Below are 17,972 nucleotides of genomic sequence, written 5' to 3'. Positions count from 1 at the left end.
CCAACACTACTCATCTCGACGCAACAATTAACAATAAAGGTTGAATATTTATGTTAAATAATTTTGATGTATTGGGGCTTTAACACATTAGATGGCAATTGGTTGTGGGGTTGATTTGCAGTTGTCTTACGAGATTTACCCCGGCATCTTGTCGGCCATCTGACGGTCATCACATTGAACTCTCGAAAAGCGCGCCAAAACGCTGAAATCCTCATTTTCCCGCAATAATACTAGGTCATGGCACTACAGGCATCAATAAAGTCACTAGAAAATAACTAGATTATAATACACACCCCCTTCGGCCCGATGTTGACCAGTAATTCCTTGTTTTCCCCCGATGATTTTCTCACATTTTTCCTCGTTTACTATCCGTGAAACTGCTATTTTCCATTTGTCCCTCGAATTTTACTTTCGCCGAAATCAATGGAATGGGATTTGTCGGGGATTTGAAAACAAAACTAATGAAAACAACACGAGCACTAAACAACACTGTTGTTATGTTAAACTGACGCATGCACTGTTTGAAGGGGCCAGAAGTATTTGAACAATGAGATTAAAAAAAAATATTGTTGCCTTGATACGTGATGACGAAATGTAACTCGTGAAACGGTTGAGAAAACGTCGGGAGTGTGTGCGCAAGCGTCCCTTCCTCTCTTTTTTTGCTCCTTCAATTTTCTTACTCGCCCCCTGCTTCGTTCACACACTCCATTCTACACCAGTGTACACTACAACAGAACAGAAATACTAAAAATTTCCCCTCCGCCAGTGGTCTCACTTGCAATGAGACCATAAGCCATGGCTATGGCATCACAACGGTGGAATGACGATCACAGGAGAGAGGGAATGGAAGAACAGTTGGGTGACAGGGACGTATCATTAGTCCCCAAGGGTTTCTCCTTTTTTCGTTTTAGTCGTTTTAGCCCAGACCAAAATATTTCGAGAACAACAACAATCGAACTGTTACCATTCCATTCCACACAAGAAACTTCAAATTTTTCTGAATATTTAGATGTAACATCGATGTTATATTTTATTAAAATAATAATTACATACAGCACAAGAAAATAGTTGTTAACAATTTATATTAAACATATAATATATTTTTTGAATGGATTTATTAAAAAACTGAAAAATCCAATGGTTCGTTGACTCGAAAATATTTTAGCGTTTCAATATGAGAAGAAAACTATTCCCATTCAGCCTCCCACGAATGTATTTATGTTTTTAAGAATGCATTTTTAAAATATCTTCAATTGGTGGATATTATATATATTTCTAATATATTTTTAATGAGGCATAAATCGAAATGAATCCATTAAACTATCTCTATCATAATTTTTTTACTGTAATTCGTGCAGCAGCAAAATTGATCATGATCAAGAGTGACCCTCTTAGTGCAACAATTGAATAAGTTATTACAATAATAAAAGAACCGAATTAATAACATCACCCTCGCTCCAACAATCAAAGAGTAGATCGCAAATTCAGTAGTATTGTCGATTATTTTCTATCGATCTACCAATAGATGCATTATTATTATTCATGCAACTTGAGGTTTAATCATAAAAAATTATTGTTGACCACGAATCGGATAATTAATACAAAAGATTTTCTCATTTAAATCAAATAATTCAAATAAAAGAAAAAAAACGACAAATGTTTACATGAGAAAGAAACAAGATGCGTCTTTTTTAATTCCAAATATCAATGTACAGAGTAGCGCTCGAATGATAAAAAATTATTTTTATTTTAGGTGAGGTCATAACTCGGCACATCCCTGAGGAGTTAGTGGGCCGGATTATCGAGAAATTGCAGAGGGGATAAATGTATAATGGGACAGAGGGGGAGAGTTTGGGCCCGGTGTTTAGGTAAAGTCGTAACGTATTTATTTGAAAAGTAACTTCAAGCGGCTAAACGCTGAATTCCGAGACTCTTCCCCACCTTTCTAATTTTTAAACCGCTTTTATTCTCCCAAAAATCTTGGGAAACCAGGAGAGAGGAAAAATGTGTTCGCAGAGAAATTCCGTGGAGCAGTCGAAGGTGCAGATGCTGTCATAAGGGGTGAAAACATTAATCTAGTCGTGGGAATTATTCATCAAATATCGACGATGACAAATATTTCAGGTCGAGGGACTTCTGGACGATCTAGAACTTGCATTGCTGAATACGTTATGGCCTTTATTTCCGCCCCTTGAGGATGTTTACCAAGCATGAATTCTTCTCCATATGCTGTTGCTTTCAGTTTGAAATTTTCTAGGTCGAATTCGATTATTTTTATTTTCTGCAATAGAGAAAATGCAAGCTATTACGTATTCTCATCCATCATTGTACTGATAATCATTTATCTCAGTATTCAGAAAAAACCATAAGATTTCTACACGTGGAGAACATTTTTAATTTCACATTTTCACTTTCTTTGTTACAACTTCGGAAATTAGACATGAAAATAATTTTGGAATTGGAAGAAAAAAAGTGATGTCTTGTGAAATTTTCATCGTTTCTGAAGAGCGAATCTATTTTTTAATGTATAATTTATTGGGATAATTAATTAAGTTTTTATAGACAAAACGATCAGTAAAGTGGTTTAAGCAAGGTACGAAAGATCGCTGTTTCTAATTTCTATCATGTTTCGCTGTGATGTGATTTTTCAACTTGACATGAATGGTGGCTAGAGATAGTACCTTAGCGACTAGAAAGGGCTCTGCACAGAACATGAAGAGTAATTCATCGAGGAAATGGTAGAGCAGTCCCTGGATGTCGTCACCTTCTGCTTCGATGTCATGGGTTGTAAGAATTTCGACGGAGTCCAGTTCAGTCATGTAATCGAACATTGCTACTCCAGATTGCTCAAAGGCCTCTTGCATTGTTTCTCCCCAAGCATGGATCCTTTTTTAATTATTCAATCATTGAGTCAACTCTGCATATCAGCGATTATGATACATTAAAGCAGCACAGAATAAAAAGGATTTCCTTTCTATCCTCAAAAAGGGAAAAACATCGATAATATGAAAGAAAATCCAGAACTTTTACATTTAGGAAATCATGAAATATTGTTAGTTACACAAGAATTAATCAAGATCATCTCTCTTTTTAGTTTTTGTTCATTTAAATTAATCAATTGAAGATTAGGGGATTAATAATTATTTTAGAAGTTAAGACAAAACAGCTGATTCCATTGCTATGTCAACAATCGAAAATATTACTGCTTTCTTATGGCATTAGAATAAATCAAGAATGTACGATATAAAATAACTCTGAACATCTTCCTGTCATATAATGATGGCTAAAGCTCATCTCTGAAATTCTTGATATAACAAATTTAACAATTTATAAAATAAATAAATAAAATAAAAAAGGGAAAAATGTCCATTTTTTTATATCACCACATGGAGTAGAATCGTAAATTTAGGTTAAACGTTAAGATAATCTAGAAATACGATATTTCCATCTTAAACATTATCATACTTTACGTTACAAATGAAATTTCCTTACTGAACATCTGCTGTGTGATCCAAATCTAAAACAAAGTAAGAAATGCAATGCAATCCCTTAATAACAAAAACGTTTCGACGGTTTCATGTCTTACATTTCCCGCCTTTAAATAATACAATCTTAGTTATTAATTTGGCTATATTGAAAATCCATGAATTATTAATTTTTTTTTCTATGCAGATTAAATAAGTCAATGGGAATTCTAAGTGTCTTTATTTTACTTACACTCGTATTTAATTGGCGCCGGAACATAATCCTCATCCGTCAATCCGTCCATGATGACCAATCAGCTGATCGTAAGCACGAGGCGGCATCAGCTGATTTAAGTCACTGACAGGAGCACATGAATAGAGGTTAAGACAGGCTGTGGTCATTGATTCAGATGTCACCACTAGTCGATCTCAAGAGAATTCAGCCGATAAGTTTGCGATCTATTCTGAATATTAAAAGTCGATTGTCTTTTTGCACGTACTTCAAAAATAATAATAATTACATTTTTCACAAATGGGGATGGATAAATAGGAGGATAACGAATTTTTAGTCGTCTTTAATTGCAACTGATTTTTTACATAAAAGTCGTCATTCTGTATATATCCAGTTACACCGCGAAAACAAAGAATAGTGTCTAAAAAAAAAGATTTGAAAACCAACATTTTTTGTTTGTGTATTTTATGAAATAAAGGAATTTGCAAATATTCAGCAGAATCTTTGATTAATTTGATTTGAGAATGATAAACTTTGCCAAATTTTTCTACAGGTCCACAGATGCAAAAATACTTAGTATCTTACACACCATTGTCGGACCATGTAAAATAAACATAAGGATGTAGAATTAAATCGAATTCATGGAAATGGAAATTTTTATTTTACATTTTACACATTGAATGAGGAAATAAGGAATATAAAAAATGATTTCTTCGATTTAAACAATTTTTGTTTGAAAACTTTTTTGTTATTCACTCATTGTAATTCACTGGCATTTGCATCACATTTTTCTTTAATTGTGACTCTGATTCATCAAAATTCTTTGGATGGAAACTCAAAATTTCTTTCTCATCTTACAACGTTAAAAAAAATCGTATTAAGTAGACATTGATGCATCGATGCTACTCAATTTTTCATTAATTAAAATTCCCGGTGTAATTTTTGCTACATTCAGCGAAAAGAAATCTACGGAAAATGGGATAGTATGAATTCTGAAATGTCTTGTCAGACGATTTTCTGGACCCGTGAGCTATCGATTTCAACCATGCAAAACTCCAAATGCGTCAAGTTCATGCGCGCGTAACAGCATTTTAAATATTTAAAAAATATAACTCGGAGTGACTTTCATTGCAAGAGAGATATATGCAAATAATTTTATCTTAGTTGAAATAATTTAGTATTTGCTGGATAATTATATACCCTGTCAAAAAGTCGCGGACTTTTGATGGGTTTAAAATTTACATAAATATAATAATAATTTTGCAAGAAATATTATTATAAATTAAAACAGGCAATTTATAATCGTTTAAAGTATAAACAACTGATCACTGTTTCGAATATCGATCAATGTTGAAGTAAATGGTTGTTCTTATGATTGTGATTACTATATCGAAAATCTAAAAAATATTAAGTACTACATATTGACAGGACATCTTTGCAGAAATTGTTTTTTCGAAATGCTTTCCGTGCAAATCCTTCTTTCAAATATAGAAAAATTATCATGCTACTAGTGAAAATATTTATACTCTTTATCCGTTAATCATAATAAATTTGAATGTGTGACGAGATTGTTTTAGCTTGTAAGATCTCACATTAATATTTAGAATATATTTTTTATTTTCGTATTTGAAAAAAAAAGATAATTCTCATATTTTCGAGGTACTGAACCGCAAATAAAATTCAACAATTGAGAGAAATTTCTATATTGTTTATTGAAAGCCCAAAAGACATTCATGGAAAAATAACGAAAACTCACTTTTTAATTTGACGGCAATGAGAGCAACATACGCGACACTAAAATGACTCACATTTGCCTCTCAATAACCAATTCCGAATAAATTAAACAAATCTGTATCATTGACCAATAGGTCGATGGCATTCATAGTGCGTGGGGTATGAATGTGATGCTAGGTGAACGTAATACCATATAATAATTACACGTGATTGTCCTTATTCCAAAACCAAAATAAATATCATTGATTCTCCAATCGGTAGATGAAGGATTGGCTATAAAAATACAGAAGGAAATGCAGGAAAAAAAAAATTGCGATTGACGTGATAAAAAAAAAAAAATCGCGAGAACAAGTGACTTTGATCTCCAATAGATGTGTAACACCACAAAAGAAACTGGTTTCAACATCCCAGGATGTCCAAGGGCATCCACTCGTTTTCTATACATCACATCTCCCTCTCTGATGTACACTGATTATATAAATACTGTCTCCATGCATGGAGCTCAACCTCCCAACTCCATTCCAGTGGTAAACAATGAAAAAAATATGGCAATAAAAAGATTATCAATTAGACACATCATTGCATACCATTGCTGACAATTCATCTGAGAAAAATAGGTGCAGTTTCCACATTTTTCACAACATCCCTCATCTTATGAAAGTCACCAACACGAACACAAACAAAGAAACAGAGAAACCATTTTTTCATATTGTTTTTCAGATTTTATCCTCAGGAATAAAAATTGAGAATAAAGAAGTGAATTATAACATATAATTCTGAAAAACCTCGCAAGAATTATAATTCCTATCTGACGACATTAAACCACAAGTTGGAAGGGGTGAAATTGAAATACACGTAATAATACGTGGAATCCTGAAAAATGGAATTATTTGGTGGCATTGAAATGGTTATTGTAAATGATTTGTTGAAAACAATTTTAATAAGTTCAATTTACTACGCATTATTTTATGCAAATGCATTGCATTTTCTGGCCTCAATGGAAAATACGATTTAGAAACTGGATTGTAAAGAAAAAGAATTAGAAATTTAATGTGGCATTGAAACTGAAAAATGACTAGCAAAAAAGTGTCAAGAATAATAGTGAATCATTGGAGGATAAAATTTAATGGAATGAATGAATAATTCATGGCCATTTGGCACTGATGATTTACTATTGATCTATCAATTGAACTTAGGACGTGATTAAATGGCTGAAACCCCAGATTTAACAACTATGTCTCAATTTTCATTCTCTCAACTTGTTAATAGAATAGTAATGAAATTACGGAAAAGCTAAAAAATCAATAGCATTTGTCCCTATCCACCAGCAACATTTGTCAATAGTATTTCTCAGTTGCACCTGCATCTATCTCTCCCCTACCCTCGGATAATTTTTTCTTCTGCGCTTTAATGACATGCAATTTTGCAACGCAACTACTCGACACACGGCTGTAAGTCCTTGGGCTCGAAAAACTATATAAAGTGAAACAGTGGGCCTCTCGCATCCCAAGTTAGTACGAGACCTGTCATTTTCTCATATTGTTTTCATTCAATCCGTGTAAATATGACACTTGGGAAAGTAATTGTTCTCGTGCTTTGTGTATCGACTCTCGCTCACTCACGTGAAGTTGATCTACGTAAGTTTTTAATATTTTTATTTTTCCATCTATTATTTAACCCCAGTTTGGTCACCTCATTCTTGACATTTCTCTTTCAATTCCTCAGTCAGACTCAACTATCGAACAATCACTCTGGAAACCTTTAGAAATATCCCAACACTTTTTAACAATTAAACTCATTCGTCTGTGTAATTTTCTTATGAGTTTTTAATAGATGTTAAAGAATGAAAATAGTGGGCAACTGAGCGTTGAACTAGGTTTCTCGGAATGTTTTTAAATTAGTTTTCGTTGTTTTTCCAGCTGAGGCCGTCAAGACATGCAAGAAAGATTCTGATGATTACGCATCGTGTTTGAGGCTTGCCATTCAAGAATCTTGGCCAATTTTTGTTAATGGTGAGTTTTGTGTTATAATACAAAAAAATTTAATTATGCCGTTTTTCAAATTTTTTAAACAAATGAAATCGCCAATGAACCAATAATGAATCATCCTGGGAGAACAATCAGTGTTTGTTTCGAGTGACTCAATTATAAGTAAAATTGAATGATATTGATATTTAATTCCATAATCTTGCAGATAGAAAAAATTTTGCTGAATAACAAAATAGATTCGTCCGTGACAAGTTAATGAGTCAAAATAAAATGCTTGTCATTCACCGAATTGCTCGAATAATTATCAATGATTATTTATTATTATTATTATTATATAATTATCTATTGAAAAGAACAATGCATGTATAATTTTCATAGAAATTTTTTTTGCTGAAGAAGTTTTTTTGTTTTATTGAAATGAACAACAAAAAAACTAGGAATTATAAAGAAACACGGAATTTAATTGACTATGAGTTTTTCATTAGAGCACTTTAGGAAATACGTTCATGAAAATTAAGTTAAAAATGAATTAATTACAATGGCATAATAATCATATCTTTGCCTTGGCAATAAAGTGACCTATGTATTTTTTACCTTTGGAATAGTTATGCCTCTGCAGACTCTTTTTATTTTTCTATTTCTGTACTTTGAGGAAGAGGCATATGTGTTTTGGTTATCAAAGAATAAATTCATCAATAAAATTAATAAAACTACAGTAAATGTGGGGCTACATTTCACATCACGATTTTTTTTTAATAAAAATTCTATAGAGCTTCCCAAAAATATGAAAATTAAATAATTATATGGGACATATGCAACTTTGCTGTTCATTTACTGCGACTATGTAGAATTGATTATTAATTAATAAATGTAATGAAGGCATTCCTGAGCTGAATGTGCCCCAGTTGGATCCCTTCGTAGTGGAGGTATCCAATAACAACTATGCAGTTGGTGAAGTGACGGGGAGAATGGCAGTGAGGGACGCTAAATCCTATGGACTTGCCAAAGCACGTTTCTTATCAGTCAGACCTTATCACGAGGGCGACCACTTCCGTCTGGACATCGATTATGAATTGCCCAAAGTATTCATCGAGGGTGATTATAAAGCTGAAGGTACCGTTGGAGCCTTCAAAATTGGTGGCAAAGGTATGGAAAAATTTTCAATTTTTCATGAGCATTTCTAAACCCCCGAATATTTACAGATTGATTAATTTTTTCATCCGGATGGTAGGATGGCAGTTTTTTATTGGTTTCTAAGTTTCTAGGTTTTTGTCTCAAGGTGAATAAATGCAGTCTAATGAGGTCAAATTTGCATTTGTATAACTTTTTTTGTAATTATATTCATATAAGCTTCACTTTAATTAAATTCTATCCATTAATAGTAATTAAAATCAAATGTATCCTGAATTTTGGATAGGCATATTTTTTCAAAAATTCATTTTTCAATGATTTCTCAAAATTTGCTATTAAAATCGATTGTTTTTAATAAAAACAACTTACTTTCATTATGAGGTATTATGGTTGCTATCACTACTCTTATATATTTTCATCACGATATGTCGAAATGTAAGTTTTCGGGCACGCTGCACTTCACATGCCTAAAAAGTGACTTTCCCGCACATAAAGAGAGGCAAAAAATTGTTCACAATTCGTGCAGAAAGTGTTTTTTGGCATGTGGGATTATACCTTCGCCTTCGGCTCCTGCTATAATCCTTCCATACGTCAAAAACCACTTTTCCGCACTTGTTACGAAATATACTATTGTTTAAATTTCTATATTCAATCTCACAATGACCCTGATTTAATTCAAATTACGATTTGAGTTAAACTTTGATGAAATTTCAATTGAGACTTCGTTAGTTTTTTTAATTCCTTCACAATTAAGAATAACAACGAAATATCGAAATAAATATAATGAATATAGAAGAAGATTTTTAAGCATTACCTTTTTTTTTGCTCTGTATATACCTGAGAGTAGTATACATTCCGAGCAAAATCAACTTGAGCGTCTTTGAGGTTTATAAGAGGAAAAAACATTTGGGATGGTGATTCAATTAAAAATTAATAAGTCGGAAAGTTGAAATTAGAAATGATTGAAATGTTTGATGAGAAAATGCCAACCTTCCAAACTTGTAATTTCTCATTTCTAAATTATAATTTATTTATACTTATTTATTTCTACTTGGAAAGTTTCTTAGTAGAGTAACTACCGATGAATAAACATAAACATAACTTCTGTAAGAACCCGTATATGAGGGAAAGTTCATTTGGTTATTTCTGTTTCGACTATCGCGATTATTTTCTGAGATAAAAAGACAGGCATTACCTTACTGTAGACTTATTCTTGAATACGGAAAAGTCAGATTTTCTCAACGTTGTTAAATATTGTTAAAAATTTTTTTTCTATTAAGGACAATTCAACATAAGCATGACTGACGTCAGGTGCATGCTGGTGCTGGAGGGGCCAGTAATTAGTGACAGATGGGTTGTGGAGAGACTTAGCCTCACACCAGAGGTCGGTGATATGAAAATTTGGGCCTCTGACTTGTTCAATGGAAATGAACAATTGAGTAAGTTATATAATTTAGTTAGCAAGAACCTCATGAGGAACAAATAGAAAAAAACCACGAGGGAACTCATTCCTTTACGTAGAAAATCCATCTTCATTGATCATTTATTTACTATCCATTTATATCGATAGTCAATTATTTTAAAAGATGACAGATAATGACATTATTTACACATTTATTTATTGGATTTGTAACGGATGTCCATTAAACATTCTATTAGTTTTCGGTCAATTTTATTGAAACGATCGAGGACAAATGCTCAATTCAAAAAGTTAATGAAATCGGATTTTTTAGTTTTCGATCGAAATCTACTCTTCAAACATTTTCTATACACTTTCTTTGCTTCAAATTTATCATTTGTTTTGATTCTAAGGCGTTCCTTTTCCCATTAAATATTCCTCTGATTTTTTTCAAAATGAATGCCCGAACATTTGTCACTAAAATAATCTGTAGATAGAAATTCATAATTTATTTTTTTTTTTTAATGAACCTCCAGACACTCAATGCAAACAAAAAAACAGAAATCCTATAATCATCGTACATAATTTCTATCCAATTAAAATCCGAGATTTGAGAATTTGTGATTTGAGAATATAACTTACTTATTTATAAAGAGTAGTTATAATTGGTGTAAATTGATTTCTATTATTTACCCTATTTGTATTTTTACAGCCCGAGCAGCTCTTAATTTCGCAAACGAATACTGGGAGATCCTCTACCGTGGAATGCTGCCATTCGCAGCAAAAACCTGGAATGCTAGTCTTAAAGATCTCGTCAACGGAATCTTCGCCAATCTTTCATTCTCGAAGACCTTCCCTTGATCCAAAAAAGGCCATTATTTCAACAATTTATTCCATTTTCCCTTGAATGATTTCAACAACTTAGTAGAGAAATGGAACTCACATATAGTTTTTTTTTATGCGTAATGATGTACATAAGGAGTGGTTTTAGAGAAAAAGTCGGATTTTTTTTTGTAACTGAGTAAATTTCTGATATTTTCCTCTACATTTACTCCTTATCACCATAACTCAACAAACAATTATTGATTAGTCAATATTTTAATACCCCACATCACCGATGATTTAGATTTGCTCAAAAGTTCCTGCCTTTGATTACAAATTGAATGTTCACCATGCGTGGAAATTCTTACAATGAAACCTCTTGTAACATTCAGTTTATACCTATTAATCTCAGTAATTTAGCAAGTGAAGACCGAAGAAACTATTCAAGAAGAAAAATATATGAATAAAGACAAAAAATGACGGGTTAAGGCGTCAACTCTGCCATCATTTAGAAAGTCTCGAGTGGAAAGTTCCATTCACTGCGAAATGTTTTCCAACATTTCAATTTACAACTCAATTTTTGCTCATGACCAACTAATGAAAACTAAATGAAAAATAAATTCCAAGTGTGTCAGAAGGAGTAAATTAATTCAACAATCATTTTACATTTAATGTTCCTACAGTATGTATTTTATAGGAAATTGATACTATCAACAATGAAGTATCCGTTTGTCTTGAAACATGCACCAGCCGATAAAAAAAATATGTGAAAATAGAAACTAGTTGAGAGGAATTCTATGTTCCATGGCTTCATTATCGTATTGTCACGGTAATAGGAATGTCTCCACTGGAACGTTGCGCAATAATTGATTAACAATAGCTGAAAATAAGACTGAGAGCTTCTTCTTCAATTGTGGTTCCATGATTTTCAGCACCTCCTGACCGTTTTCGCGGAGGAACAAATTCGTTGCTTCACCTTGAAGAGTTAAGACTTTCATGTGATTAATGGGTAAAGACGTGAATTGAAAATTTGATAGGTTATATTCCATGTTCAGAAGAATTGAACAACAAAGGAGCTTATCGTGAAAAGTCGACGGAATTCAGTCCGAAATTCTCTTATTTTCGAAACATACAGAAAAAATTTTTAGGGAACTAACTTCTTTGAAAATAGTGAAAATTCAGTAGAAAAACTCCCTCACTGTTTTTACGGAGGATATCCTTAGGTATCTCTTGAAATTTCAACCACAGTGTCAGAAAAATTTTTAATTACATCAGTTCAAATTCACCCTCAATTGAATACGTTCACACAATTTTCTATCGATTTTCCCATGAAAGCTTGAAATTTTATGAAAATATTTTTTCTCAGTCTTTAGCGGAAATTTCAAAAATGGTATTCTGATAGATTATTCGGAAAATTTAGTTCTCTTTTTTCTGAATCAAAGTGTAATTTTTATTTATTCACATATAAAAGTAATAATAGATAAATGTGGGTTTGTCACAAACTTCTATTGAATAAAAATATGACACTTTCCTTCATTTTCGTGGCTTCTGCTTGATTTATTTAGGAAATAAAATGAAAAGTAGAAAGCAATGTTCAAAGGAAATTTGATAGCTGATGAAGAATATTTGCTGACACCTCGAAAGATTTAATGGATTCACAGATATTTTCAAAACAGCAATTGTTGATTTTTTCCCTTTCTTTTCTCGCTTTCAACAGTTTCTGAGATAATGAGATATTCCGCGGAATAATAGAGAAATGTAAATTGATTACTTACTAATTATGCGATTGCGAGTGGAATCTTTTCTGACGCGCATGAATACATCCTTAACACGTAACTGCACATCGAGTTCTTCAACATGAAGATAAGTTTTCTCGTCCTTGATGGAAGTTGATAATGTGCCTCTTACAAGAGCTTCAACATGATCAAACCTTGCATGAAATGTGCCATTGCTACTTGCAGGAAGGATAATTAACACCCCGGAGCTGCAGCAATAGAAATTATCCACGTAATCCATTAGAATTCAATTGAAAACGCGTGCAAACATTGGAATATGGTGAACGTGAAGTGAATTTATTTCTGCCAAGTTAATGTACGTAAATATTTCCATTTGAAATATACATGTATTTTTTTGTGGTAATTAAATTCACTTGGTACACTCATTTTTCTTCTGAGAAATATTCCATGTATTGCATGTACTATTTTATTAGTTTTAAAGAATTATAAAATTCTTCGGACCAAATTCTTCAAATCAGATTTGTTGAAAATAACTGAATATCGTTAGAGGGTACTTAAAGGATAATATTATCCGTGAACTGCTTAACGAATGATTTTCTGATTTTCTGATTAATTTGTAGTTTAATAATCCAGTGAGTCTATGAAGTGACTCACCTTTGGTAATTAGCATTCAATGCCAGCACTGGCATTGTAACAGTTGCCTCAAATGGAGATCCAAGCTTTATATCCTTGACTGTGAAATTACTGGCGCCTTTAACAAAAAGCTCTCGCAATTGTACTCGATATCCATTTGTGCCACCTGTCAGGGATAATGTCAGTTCATCCATCTATTTAAACAATCAAAGAAACAGGATGTGAAGATGGAATTATTCAGGGAGAAATAGAAGTATTCAAGTGCTAAAAATAATAAATGATCATTAAATCACCACAAAGGGAAAAGAAATGTAAAAAGAAAAACATTCCCATCGATGTACATCCATCATAGATGATAATTTGTGAAGACTGTTCTTGAGGCTGATGATTGTTTTAACGGAGAAAGTTTTTCGATATTTTCTTTTCAAACTCTTTAAAATCTCTTCTAAATGAGGAAAAGTGAAAGTCCGCGAATTTGCAAAGGTTATGCGGATGGCTTTTCAGAAAAATGGTGAAATGGAATTTTTGTTGGTGAAAAAAATCTAAAATAGATATTGAAACTCACTTTGAATGGTTCCACCGATGGCAATTCAATTTCAGGTATTCCATCCTTGAGATAAGGTCTCAAATGATGGAGAGCACCAATCAGACATGATTGCAACTGTGGATCACTTCTGGAGCACTGTTTAACATATTCAGCTGAAGAATAAAAAATATTTATGATACAAAAATCGTTTATTCTATGTTAAGAGTGAAAGGTATTTACGAGGTGTCTGGGAAACACTGAGTGCCACCAAATAAGTAATAATTAATCCAAGGAAGAGAAACATTTTTGTGCCCTCGATTGAGTATTTTTTCAATGAAAATTTACTCGATATTGTGAGTGGGAAAGCTCAGTGCGTTGTAACTCAAGTCGTACGAAGAAATGCAGATGCTAGTTGCAGTCAGTGGAGAATACTTTCACTGGTGCGCCAATCAACATTGCACTCACTTTTGTCTTACCTGGCTTTCAGGGTAATTATTGTCTCTTCAGGTTATTGACCAGCTGATTACCAAAGAATCTTCATTTTGTCATCTACAAATCAACATCCCAGAAATCGTTTCCACCGCCAAATAATGTTTATTTCTTGAGAATAAATATCTGTGAAGAATAATTCGGATAATGTGTCAGACAATGTGAGATTTTGTTCAAGTATTCATGACCATTTCAGCATAAAGTAGAAAATGCTTGCTACAATAACTCGGTTTTTTCGTTTTAAAAAATGAGAAAATGGATGAAGTTAGTGACAGTTTCAGACCTTCAGGAATCAGTGAATTTTATATTGAATTAATCGATAATTTACGCAGAAATTAATTTTAAGACCCACATGTACTATCTATCGAATGTTGTCATTGACTTGAATTTTATTTTGTTAGTGTAGAATGGTTCACATATTTCACATATTTTTTAAAAAATAATGACGAAATGGAAGAAAAGCGGAATCTGCGAATGTATAGAAAAATCATTAAAAGTACGCTTCTCAGCCACAATGATAGGGGAAAATATACATTTCACAATCATTAACAATATAGCATCAAAGCGGACTATCAATGTTGCCGACAGTAAACTAAGTATTTTTAATTAATTAAATTTTTCTATAAATTTGGCGGATTTTTTAGAGTCGATATCTACTTGTTCCACTTTTCAACAAATTTTCTTCTTTTTTATAATCATTTTCTTATCTCTATTGGCGTTGTGTCCGCAACATAATTTGAACTCAAATTCAGAAATATTTTCCACTAAGATAAAATTAAATCCGAAGATACACAATTGATTATCTACACGTGAGTTAAAATTTTTTTTCTGCAATTATTGATTAATTCCGTAATTACTAATTCCATTATAAGAAGAATAATATTCCGAGAAATTAATGATTGATTGGGATTCGCTAAAAAGACGCAGATCTCTAGTCCTTATCGGAACATTCATTACCGTAACTTTTATTCCAATTCTAAGATGTCTATGTTAACTTGGAAATTATGAACCTCGCATCATTCTATGAATCTATGAAGTTTTTAATTCCCTGGAAAAATTCTCGTCTGCATGAAAAATAATTATTGACGCTGAAACACCAATTTCGAATGGCGAAAATAAGTATAAACTTTTCAATTCTTGATTTAATATTTGTTGATTCCTCCTAAATTGAGATCATAAATTTTCGATGCCGTACATAAACACTATTTTATTACTAAAAATAAATTTAAGATGAATGAAGTACCGTTTGATTTATTACGAAGATGTTAATTACTCTGTTAAATCAGAATTGACCGCAAAGTTGCATAACTTTAAGTGCATCCATGAATGAAATCGCGCCATTGGTGACAATCATTCACCACTTCCCATTGAGAAACATTTGTGGAAAATAATCTTCAAATTTTGAGCAGGAGAATACATTTTCTACAGGCAACGGAGAAAAGACAAGAGGAAATATGAAAGCAATAATCAACTCGCGTCATGCACAGCATATTACGTATTACATTACCGCTCCATAATCGCACCTCATAACAAGTCTGAAAACTCACGTAACCACATCGTTTTCCATCAAAATGTCAGAACAAATCATGTGTAATCCCAATTAAAAATCGATTTGACTATACAAAAACTTGAACTTATGGTACATCATATCTTTGGCGGAAAAATTTACTTTTTTGTCACTATTAGACAACAAATTGCATGGAAATGTTGTATGCAAATTTAATTGTCTCAACCGAATGTGCTTGACAAAAAAAAGAAATCAACTGATATTACCTTACTGATATTACTGGGATTTTTTCAAAATTTCAGTCGCAATAACAGCTGACATATCAATTATAAGAGTGTGCATCAAATTTCAATTAACAACTGTCTTGGGAATTCTAAGAAATTCAGGTGTTCATGCTAAATGATCATTAATTTTTCAGCGAGTGAATAAATTTGATATCAGATGCAATTCAATTCTTAATGGATTGGAAATTTCGAGAAGTTATTTCCTGGATTTTCAATCTCACGGTTGATTAATCCGAGTGTGGCCCTGAAAATTGCGATTTACTTGATTATTAAAAAAATTAACTGATTTTTCAAGGTCGAACTCTATGCAGAAATGTCATGTTACTCTGTTGTTTTTTTATGTTATTAATTAAGAACTTGGAAAAGTCCATTATTTTTCTACGGAAAATATTACGCGACCACTTTTGTTAAAAAATTTTTTTGCACACTAAACGTTATCTGGATACACTCAGAGAAAAAGTACTTTGTGCCATTGCGGGCGTAAAACATGTAGCTACGCGTTTGTTTTATGTCCCCGCAAAGGAATGCATCTATATGCGTCGGATCACTATTTATCGATTGCAAACAAGAATAATGCATATTCTCGAAACTTGTTTCAGTATATATACATAGAATATAATGGGATCATTAAAAAATACATATCTGCAATACATTTTTATAATATGAACACATATATTTCCCATGTATATCGCCTTATAAAATTTTTTTCCGCTTGTATACCGTTTCGGCTTTTTACAATTTGTTCTCTTCCCACAACCCAACGCACTATAGCCCATTTGCCGAAGGGAGAGAAGAACCTCATTCGAGGGGAACAACTTGCCCTGTTAGAGTCATTGAAATAAATTGGTGTTTCAACGGTCATTTACATGAAAAATATTCATCAGATCTCAATGCCCGCTATTTCATTCCAAAGCTCATATATGCTTAACACAGACTGGAAATAGGCAGATGGAAATACTGTCATTGGACAGCTCAGAAAATTATCTTTAAAATGATATATAATTTTTCATTTATCTCACGTGTCAAATCGTGAAAATGTTCACATAATTGTTAACACAAAAAACGTAATCGAATGAACAAAGTGTCGTTCGAAAGCTAAAAGAATGAGCTTTGGAATGATACATAATAGTCATGGTGATTCCTCTATTTAAAAATGCAAGGTAAATATTTCATATGATCACATGCTGAAACGCTCATAACTAATCATCATTCGAACGCCTAGAAAATGAACTTTTAAATCATACCGGAAATGCATCATTTTTGCTTACACTAAAACTTTCAAGGTAGACCTGACATACCGACTTCATGTTTTCTGATGCTCAAATAATCGTAACTTCAGTTTACGTTGAGATAAATGGATGAAATTTAAACTATTCGCAGGCTGGCTTTGAAATGATATAAAATACATGTCATTTATATGTAAGAGAGTGAGGCATTGAGGACTGAGAGAAAAGGAACAGTGTGTGTAATTTTGTGGAGGGATGGGTTATGGGACAATCATGATTTTGGGGATAGTTAATGGATAACGCTCAAAACCTTAATGCATTGAATAAAAATCTCTCCAAAAGGCATAATTGGGCTCATAAACTAATGTGTCATCACTTTTATTCCTCAATTTTTTACTAAACCCATTTAATAGGTTTATTAGCATAATTATTTAATTATTTATTAACTCATTTTTGTCTCAAAACTCATCCCTCCACGGTATAATTTCAATAGGAAATGATGAATAGAGTTGAAAATTGACTTGTATTGATGATAAGAAAGTAATTAATCTTTATTTTTCCATTATTTCAATCAATAATTGCTAAATAAGTTCAAGGAATGGCTAACGATTGCATTCCATGCTCGGATCCTACGCTTGAGTCAAGCTAGACTAGTCTTGGTCCGAGCTTAGGCCAAGCTCGAACCCCAGTCACTTGATACTATCAGTCGTCAATGCCCGCCTCTCTTATATATCAATGACATCTTTCCCAATATTGATATCGATTCGAACTTAGTTATGAACGTTTAAGCATGTGATCATA

The 17,972-nt window shown here is 32.5% G+C and overlaps 4 protein-coding genes across 4 annotated transcripts in view; 1 reads left to right on the top strand and 3 right to left on the bottom strand.

The window, feature by feature from the left end:
* Positions 1–853, bottom strand: part of E2f1 (E2F transcription factor 1) — an 11,931-nt gene extending 11,078 nt beyond the window's left edge. The window contains exon 1 of the mRNA XM_011311209.1: positions 294–853. The gene's annotated coding sequence lies outside the window, so the exon portion shown is untranslated. The remainder of the gene's footprint in view (positions 1–293) is intronic.
* Positions 854–1,034: 181 nt separating this feature from the next.
* Archease (protein archease) lies at positions 1,035–3,828 on the bottom strand. Its single transcript, XM_011311207.1, has 4 exons — positions 3,718–3,828; positions 3,493–3,517; positions 2,682–2,886; positions 1,035–2,281 (listed from the first exon to the last, which is right to left on the bottom strand). Exons 1-4 carry the CDS (start codon positions 3,767–3,769, stop codon positions 2,096–2,098), a joined length of 468 nt encoding a protein of 155 aa, XP_011309509.1. The 5' UTR covers positions 3,770–3,828; the 3' UTR covers positions 1,035–2,095.
* A 3,092-nt stretch (positions 3,829–6,920) lies between these two features.
* LOC105270344 (uncharacterized) lies at positions 6,921–11,407 on the top strand. The gene is made up of 5 exons (XM_011311204.1): positions 6,921–7,067; positions 7,350–7,442; positions 8,298–8,564; positions 9,830–9,988; positions 10,661–11,407. Exons 1-5 carry the CDS (start codon positions 6,995–6,997, stop codon positions 10,807–10,809), a joined length of 741 nt encoding a protein of 246 aa, XP_011309506.1. The 5' UTR covers positions 6,921–6,994; the 3' UTR covers positions 10,810–11,407.
* LOC105270345 (Juvenile hormone binding protein 1) lies at positions 11,267–14,109 on the bottom strand. Its single transcript, XM_011311205.1, has 5 exons — positions 13,906–14,109; positions 13,705–13,838; positions 13,161–13,333; positions 12,546–12,754; positions 11,267–11,746 (listed from the first exon to the last, which is right to left on the bottom strand). Exons 1-5 carry the CDS (start codon positions 13,967–13,969, stop codon positions 11,595–11,597), a joined length of 732 nt encoding a protein of 243 aa, XP_011309507.1. The 5' UTR covers positions 13,970–14,109; the 3' UTR covers positions 11,267–11,594.
* Between the last annotated feature and the right edge of the window lie 3,863 nt (positions 14,110–17,972).

This window comes from Fopius arisanus, unplaced genomic scaffold (genome assembly GCF_000806365.1).
Source record: "Fopius arisanus strain USDA-PBARC FA_bdor unplaced genomic scaffold, ASM80636v1 scaffold00085, whole genome shotgun sequence".
Classification (NCBI taxonomy): Eukaryota; Metazoa; Arthropoda; class Insecta; order Hymenoptera; family Braconidae; genus Fopius; species Fopius arisanus.
This window is presented reverse-complemented; position numbering and strand designations above follow the sequence as displayed.